The 9,251-nt window shown below is 38.0% G+C and overlaps 1 protein-coding gene across 1 annotated transcript; it reads right to left on the minus strand.

Annotated features, from left to right (window-relative positions):
* LOC109821097 lies at positions 3,752 to 4,873 on the minus strand. Its single transcript, XM_020387292.1, has one exon. It carries the CDS (start codon positions 4,871 to 4,873, stop codon positions 3,752 to 3,754), a length of 1,122 nt encoding a protein of 373 aa, XP_020242881.1.

Here is a 9,251-nt window from a genome sequence, read left to right on the forward strand (position 1 = left end):
TGAGCTCATTGAAGACCTTCATCAAGTTTGGGTAATTTAGTTTAGGTTTTATATTACGTGTGTTAGTACTCTAAGCTCAATCATACACACACACTTTTTATTGGTTTCTATGTATATATATATAGTTATATACATATACATCTTGGTGTTTAGTTTTATCCACAAACAAAGTTTTTACAAATAAATTCCAAAAAATATGTATACATGTTTGTTTTCTATCTGGATAAGTTGTTTTGGTTTAATTTCATAGATATGAAACAAATATATTTTCATATACATACTCATATGTTTCATTTTCTATTGTATTTGTAAAAATATTGTTTTCTTGGTTTATAGACTTAACAATAATCATATACATCTTTTATTAAGTCTACAAAATCATTTTGTAATGTTTCAAAACATAGTTAAGCTAAAATGTCAAAACTCATATGTTTACATTTTTATGTTTTGGACTATTTTATAAAATGATGATATTTACATTTGGGAAGTCCTTTTGCAAACCAATCTTTGTAGCATGTTTATTATCATGTCTGCAATCATTCCCCAAAGTTTTACATTTTTCTGAATTTATTTGATATTTTTAAACAGTGTTTTAAAATCAGCAAACTATTTTCAAAACATGGAATTTCATATATCAGTTCACGGTCGACTGTTCACTCAAATCCGCAAGTGCACGGATATCGTTGTAGCGATGCAAGGTCGTATCCTCAGGGACTTCGTTGTTAATTACTGATTTTCACTGTTTTGTAACTATCTAAACCAATTGTGTTAAAAAGTATGATTTTTGATTATCAATAACGAACACGCTAGCTAGTATCAACGACGAATTCACTCAATTAAAAGGATCTAGGATTGAACTTCGGTTTCAACTCTGGTTCGAATCAATAAATTAATCAATTGTTATCGAATCTCTCAATGCATTAAGAACGACTAACCTATGATAACTATTAGTCTCTTTCGACGACTAAAAGTCGTGCCTAATTCAGCCTAACAACCTATTTTTATGGTGTTAAACCAAATTAAACCCATTAAGTTCTTGTTAATCCCTCATGTTCTCAAGAATATTAACCTACTTTCATGATCAATTAATTCTTGTTCAATTACTATTTTCCGGCGTTAATCTAACCTTTCAGTTCAAATCAACATCCTAAAAGAATTAAATCAGTGGCCAATTAAATTAACCCTAGGCAATTAGATACTAGTAACTGAATAATGCAAATCGAACAATCAATAACAACAACAATCAGTTCATTAATTCATAACCATGGCCGAACCTAGTTCAATCCCAGATAAGACAATTACTCACACATAATTGAAATAGAAAACATGATAACAATATATAAGATCATAATCATAAACTAGAAATTGAGATAGATCAGAAAGATAAACCGTAGTGTTGAAGTTGCACACAATTCTCCACAAACAGCAGGTTCCAAATCAAAAGAAAACCTAATCTAAGAGTTTTTAGAGAGAAGAAGATAAGAAGAAGAAAGAAAAATCAAGATCTCCAGCCTCCGGGGTCTTTGCTCAGGTGCTTCAGGGCGTCTCCCTTTTAATTCTGGGAAAACGTGTTGAAAGATAACTTCAAATATTGCTCCAGATCGCATGATAACTGACTGCTGTCATCCAACACGGCTGTGCAGATCGACACGACCAGGCCGTGTTTAACTCTATTTCACTCTGCTTTCTGGGCTTTTCTTCTGTAATCAACACGCCTGTGTTGTTGAACACTGGGTGACCGTGTAGCCACTTTCCTTGCATTCCTTGACTCCTTCTTGACTCCGAATCCGCGCTAAACTCTAGTAATTCCTACACAATATATAAATAGAGCAGTAAACAAGAACTAGGGAGCTTAACAGGGCAAAAGTGTAAGGAAATACATCAAATAACAACAAATCCATAGGTGAAACATAGTCAAATTATAGAGAATATTTGTTTTTATCAACTCCCCCATGCTTGAACTATTGCTTGTCCTCAAGCAAAACAGATGGAAACACACAGATGAGAGGGTACAGATTCAAAGAAAATAGAAATTAAGCACAAAGGTATCCACTATTCTCAAGTTCACATGCAACATTATTCCACTCAGCCCAATGTCAAAACAGAAATCTTGTCTCAAGTTCAAAGTTGAAGAAAATGTATCTGTAGGCATTCACGTACGTTAGTGCAAGTGACTCAACTCATAAACGTTGGAAAGAGAAATGTCATGACAAAGTTTAAAAAAAAAAATTTAGTTAATTGCCCAAAACTCCTTGTGACAGACACATATCTCATCACAATGGGTCATACTCTTCCTACTTAAGGTCTCAAAGGAGCACTCGGTTTCTTTGCATTTTATTCAATTTTTTTTTTTTGAAAATCCCGTCATAATTAACACCTACTGACGTGACAGCCATACTTCTGAGGGTGCGGTGCCAGGTACTCGGTGCAACAGACTTTAGGAATTTTTTTTATACAAGGCCGAGTGTTTCTCCAGTAACCAAAAAGTATTCCAAGTCACCAAAGAAGCTTAGGTTTTAATTAGATGGGTTGAGCCAAAATCCATTCCTATCTCTCCAATGTTTAGAGTTAAGTATCGACAAAGTGGAACTCGAACAGATAACATCCTAACCAACTGAACATGAAACAAAGATTTTTTTTTTACAATGGGGCATGTGAAATAAATGATGTACGTGCTAAAAGGTTTTGCTGAACAGAGGTACTCATTTTCTCTTTTTTTTTCTTCTCTTCCCCCCTTTTTTTTAAAAGCTAAATGAAAAATCCCAACACAGAAAACAAGCACTCAAAAACACCAAAGCATACATTAAACATCATCCCAACAAACCCACTCCCCCATGCTTGAATTGCACATTGTCCCCAATGTGTAAATAACTGAAAAGAAAAAGAAAAAGAAAAGGGACTTACTGCTCATTGTGGTGGTGGAGGAGGTGGATAGACATGAAGTAGGGACCATTGGTGCATATGTTGCGTCTGGTCATTCATTGTTCCAAGTGTATTGACAAAATTGTCCAAGCGGGTGTCCATGATGAGAACAGATCTGGAAGTTTCAGATGTTGAATGAAAGAATTTGGTCTATGAATGTTGGCGTTGCTCTGGCCGTAACGACAAGGGCGGTGTCTTGGCGCTGGAGGCACGCCTGGCGGTTTGGTGGTGTTGGATGTGATGAATGAGAGAGAGAGGCGGAAGTGTTGAGTGGTGGAATCAAAGTTGGGGAGGGAAGTGGTTTTGGGGAAGTAGTTAGTAGGCGATTTTGATGGTGAAGGATGAAAGAGTACAGTGGTTTGGGGTGGTGAAAGGAAGGGATGCGGTTGTTTTCTCAATTACCTATTTTCCCTTTGTCATTCACCTACACACCAATTCACGGCAACCTGATTACATGTATGAAAACTAATTAATTAAAACACTAAAAGGAAAAATAAAATGAAAGAAAAACTTGGGTTGCCTCCCAAGAAGCGCTTGTTTATGGTCATGAGCTTGACCCCTTCAATGCTCACAATGATGATGAATCGGGAAGGGTAAAAGTACCCAACTTCTCGATCAGAGTTCCTATGAAATAATGCTTTAATCGCTGTCCATTGACCTTGAAAGATCCCGTGGCTTCACTCCATACTTCGACAGCCCTAAATGGGTATATCTTGCACACTTGGAATGGTCCAGACCACCTCGAACAAAGTTTGCCCGGAAAAAGCTTGAGTCGGGAATTAAGTAGAAGTATCAAGTCTCCTTCTGTAAACTCTTTACGGAGGATATGTTAATCATGCCACTTCATTGTTCTTTCTTTGTAAATCTTGGCAGTCTCATACGCATCCAATCTCAATTCATCAAGTTCATTTGGTTGAAGCTTTCTCTGTTCCCCTGATTCTTTCAAATCTAAATGAATACTCTTGATAGCCCAATGTGCCTTATGTTCCACTTCAACTGGTGGAGATGGACTGGTTCTAGACTTCTTCTGCTTCTTTTTGACACGACTGTGTCTACGGACACACCATGGCCATGTGGAATCATTATTTAGCATCTTCCCAGGTGCAGTTTTCTCTTCACAAACTTGTTCTGGGCTGTTTCTGCTGCTTTTTGACACAGCTGTGTTTACAGACACAACCTGGTCATTCAGCCCCCTTGCAATTTCGACCACTATATCAGGTTCTTTGATGTAGGTGGTTTTGGTGTAGGTTGGCTTTTCATCAAGCATTGTAACATAGGAAGTTATTTCCTGATCATCATCATCTGGTACCCCATTCTTTACTGAACATTTCTCAAGTGGATCACTTGAGATATCTCTGGTAAAATCTTCTCTAACCAACATGTCAATCGTGTCAATCCTGCAACAAGTATCATCAATTAGTAGAAACTTCATAGCAGAAAACAAATCAAAATTCACCTTTTTATCCCCTATATTGAGAGAGAGCTTTTCATTCTTCACATCAATTATCGCTCCAACGGTAGCAAGGAAAGGTCTTCCCAATATCATGGGGATTTGAGAATCCTCCTCCATTTCAAGAATAACAAAATCAACTGGAATAAAGAATTTACCAACCTGGATGGGTACATCCTCTAATATACCTACCGGACGTTTAACCGATCGATCCGCCAATTGGAGGGAGATAGTAGTAGGCTTCAAGTCTCCCATCTGTAACTTGTTACATATAGACAATGGCATAAGACTGACACTAGCACCGAGATCACATAGAGCACGATTAATTGACATATCACCAATTGTGCAAGGGATTGAAAATGAGCCAGGATCTTTAAGCTTAGGTGGTAGCTTATTTTGTATGATGTCACTACACTCTTGGGTCAAGGCTACAGTCTCATATTCCTCTAATCGCCTCTTATTTGATAGAATCTCCTTTAAGAATTTGGCATAGGATGGCATTTGGGAAATGGCTTCAACAAATGGGATGTTAATATGCAATTTTTTTTAATATTTCTATGAATTTCCCAAACTGTTTTTCCAACTTAGCTTTAACTTGCATTTGAGGGAAGGGTAGTGGAGGCTTATAAGGTGCAGGTGCTACATATCTCTCAACCTTCTCCCCTTTCTCACCAATATGCTCTTTCTCACTTGTCACCAACTTCTCACTCTCATCACCCACATCCCTATGATCACTCCTCATCATTGGTGTCTCTAGCTCTTTTCCACTCCTAAGTGTAATGGCATTGATAGATTCATTGGGGTTGGTTTCAGGTTGTCCAGGAAACATACCCAAAGACCTAGAAGAAGAGTTAAATTGTTGGGCTAGTTGAGTGACCTGATTCTCTAGCATTTTGTTGTGGGTGGCTACGGAGTCAACTTTAGAGGCTAGGTTCTTAATGGCATCATTCATGATCCTATTCTGATTTCTAAATTCTTCATTTTGCTTATTCTGGGATGTCACGAAATTTTCCATCAAACTTTCTAAGTTGGACTTTTGGGGACTAGGGTAAGGGAGTCTAGGGGTTTGAAAACCTGGAGGTCGAAAATTTGAGTGAGGAATCGGGTTCAGGGGTGGATTTTTATAGGATAAATTAGGATGATTTCTCCACCCCGGGTTGTATGTATTAGAAAAGGGTCCCCTTTCTGATTAAAATTATTCATATAATTAACATGTTCAGATAATGGTGCATCAGGGGAAGGGGAGTTTCCAATCTGACATTCCACAGCAGAATGTCCAATGATACCACATATTTCACAGTTAGTAGAGTTAGATGCTACGGAATTCATGCTCATCTTGTCAAATTTTTGAAATAAAGCATCTACTCTAGAAGCAATATGGTCTAATGCATCTACATCATACCTCCCGCTCTTTCTGGGTAAAGAGCGCTCACCTGACCATTGGAAATGGTTCTGTGTCATATCTTCTATGAGTTGTTTTGTATCTCGTACACTTTTGTTCATCAATGCACCACCCGCTGCAGCATCTACGGTCATCCTTGTGTTGTAGAGAAGACCGTTGTAGAAAGTGTGAATTATGAGTCAATCCTCCAACCCGTGATGTGGACACATCCTTAGAAGATCCTTGTACCTCTCACATGCATCGTACAATGACTCCCCTTCTTTTTGAGTGAAGGTTGTTATCTGATTTCTCAATTGGGCTGTTTTGCTCGGAGGGAAGTACTTAGCAAGGAACGCTTCTGAGAGTTGGTCCCATGTAGTGATGGAGCCCGGTGGAAGTGATTGCAGCCAAGCCCTTGCCTTGTCTCTTAGTAAAAAGGGAAACAACCTTAGCTTGATTGCATCATCCGACACTCCATTCATCTTCAATGTGTCACAATACTCCAGAAAGATTGAGATGTGGAGGTTTGGGTCTTCGGTTGGAGTGCCTCCAAATTGGTTTTGCTGAACCATGGAGAGGAGTGAAGGCTTGAGTTCAAAATTGTTGGCAGCAACATTAGGCTTCAAGATGCTAGATTGAGAGCTATGAGTGGTTGGTGATGCAAACTCCTTCAAGGATCGGTCTTGATTGCCTTGGTTTTCTTGGTCTCCCATGGTGCTTTTACTTTTCAAATTGTCCTTTGTTTCTCGTGCCTTCTTCCTAATATGACGCAAGGTCCTTTCAATCTCGGGATCACACTGGATTGGTTCTCCAAGTCGTAAGGATCTGGGCATACAAGAATGCCTGCACTAAAAAAAGAATAAGTCAAACGAAAAAAAATAAAAATAAAAATAAAAATAAAAATAAAATAAATGAAAGAAAATGTCTAGTCTAGTCAAACAATGAAAAAGTCAATATTAACAATGCCGAAGTCCCCGGCAACGGCGCCAAAAACTTGTTCACTCAAATCCGCAAGTGCACGGATATCGTTGTAGCGATGCAAGGTCGTATCCTCAGGGACTTCGTTGTTAATTACTGATTTTCACTGTTTTGTAACTATCTAAACCAATTGTGTTAAAAAGTATGATTTTTGATTATCAATAACGAATACGCTAGCTAGTATCAACGACGAATTCACTCAATTAAAAGGATCTAGGATTGAACTTCGGTTTCAACTCTAGTTCGAATCAACAAATTAATCAATTGTTATCGAATCTCTCAATGCATTAAGAACGACTAACCTATGATCACTATTAGTCTCTTTCGACGACTAAAAGTCGTGCCTAATTCAGCCTAACAACCTATTTTCATGGTGTTAAACCAAATTAAACCCATTAAGTTCTTGTTAATCCCTCATGTTCTCAAGAATATTAACCTACTTTCATGATCAATTAATTCTTGTTCAATTACTATTTTCCGGCGTTAATCTAATCTTTCAGTTCAAATCAACATCCTAAAAGAATTAAATCAGTGGCCAATTGAATTAACCCTAGGCAATTAGATACTAGTAACTGAATAATGCAAATCGAACAATCAATAACAACAACAATCAGTTCATTAATTCATAACCATGGCCGAACCTAGTTCAATCCCAGATAAGACAATTACTCACACATAATTGACATAGAAAACATGATAACAATATATAAGATCATAATCATAAACTAGAAATTGAGATAGATCAGAAAGATAAACCGTAGTGTTGAAGTTGCACACAATTCTCCACAAACAGCAGGTTCCAAATCAAAAGAAAACCTAATCTAAGAGTTTTTAGAAAGAAGAAGAGAAGAAGAAGAAAGAAAAATCAAGATCTCCAGCCTTCGGTTCTCTGCTCAGGTGCTTTAGGGCATCTCCCTTTTAATTCTGGGAAAAACGTGTTGAAAGATAACTTCAAATATTGCTCCAGATCGCATGATAACTGACTGTTGTCATCCAACACGGCTGTGCAGATCGACATGACCAGGCCATGTTTAACTCTGTTTCGCTCTGCTTTCTGGGCTTTTCTTCTGTAATCAACACGCCTGTGTTGTTGAACACTGGGTGACCGTGTAGCCACTTTCCTTGCATTCCTTGACTCCTTCTTGACTCCGAATCCGTGCTAAACTCCAGTAATTCCTACACAATATATAAATAGAGCAGTAAACAAAAACTAGGGAGCTTAACAGGGCAAAAGTGCAAGGAAATACATCAAATAACAACAAATCCATAGGTGAAACATAGTCAAATTATAGAGAATATTTGTGTTTATCATCGACCGCCACGGTCGACCGTGCCTGAGTTCTTTCGTCAGTGGGCATCAGAGACTTTCACGATCGACCGCCGCAGTCGACCGTGAGCTCGTGATTTCCCACAGTCGACCGCCACGGTCAACCGCCGAAGTCTCTGGAGCTTTTCCTGTTGTTTTCGTTGCTCGCGGTCGACCGTCGCGGTTGACCGTCGTTTATCCCAACGGCTCTTTTGGTACAGAATCAGATTTCTGATTCTTAGGCTGTTTGACCTTTTCCTTTGGGGTTTTTACTGTTGCTTCCTCTTCCTATATAAACCCCCAAACCCCCTTCTTTCTCAAAAACCAATGAGATGTTTTAAACAAGTTTATAAAAGTTTTAACAGGGGGTTTAAGTTTGGTTTAAAGCTGTTTTGGTTGGTTCACAAGTGGAGGGGATCATCTACATTGTTTGAGCTTCCTTTTAATTCATCTCTCCATCTTGTTTTTCAGAGAAGAGTTCCTAAACTCTATTTCTAGCTATTTATTGTTTTATTCATAATTTCTATATGCTAGATTTTATTTTGAGTTTAGTTGTTTTATTTATTCTCATTGTTACACACACCCACATGAGCTTTTAGTATTTACATACATAGTATATTAGGGTTGTGAGAAATTGTAACATTGAGTTGAGCTTTAATTGAGTTCTCGCATTGTATTAGAGAACAAATCATTTGTTATCTTTGTAAGATTGTAAAGTTTTCGGTTAGCTAGAAAACCGAGTGTGAGGAATGGACGTTGATCGGTGAACGTTAAAAACCGACATTGTGAGTGAGTGTATACGTTGATCGGTGATTGTTGAAAACCGACATAGTGTGGTTGTAAACGTTATTCGGGTGAGCGTAGAAAACCCGGTTGTGATAGTGGATTTCTCCTCGGGAGAGGGGAGCGGAGACGTAGGACGGAAGGTCCGAACTCCGTGATCATATCGGGTGTTTGAGTTTGTCATTGGCGTTCTTTTACATTCATGCCTATTGTTTATATCGCCTTTGTCATTTGCTCTTAGTTCATATTATCCACTATCTTGTTTATCTTGTTTATGTTTATATCACCCTTAGTTTCATATCCTTGTATATAACTCATAGTATATCTCATTGCTAGGATATATCCCTTGTTCATATTGCTTATCCTAGCTCACATAACTTGTTGTATTTCATACTTGGTAACTGCCTGAAAGTAGAGTAATTCTATAGAAA

Source organism: Asparagus officinalis, chromosome 8, assembly GCF_001876935.1.
Source record: "Asparagus officinalis chromosome 8, Aspof.V1, whole genome shotgun sequence".
In the NCBI taxonomy this organism is placed as follows: Eukaryota; Viridiplantae; Streptophyta; class Magnoliopsida; order Asparagales; family Asparagaceae; genus Asparagus; species Asparagus officinalis.

Coding starts and splice junctions, on each gene's coding strand:
- LOC109821097 (XM_020387292.1), bottom strand. CDS start 4,873: ATGCCATCCTATGCCAAATTCTTAAAGGAGATTCTATCAAATAAGAGG.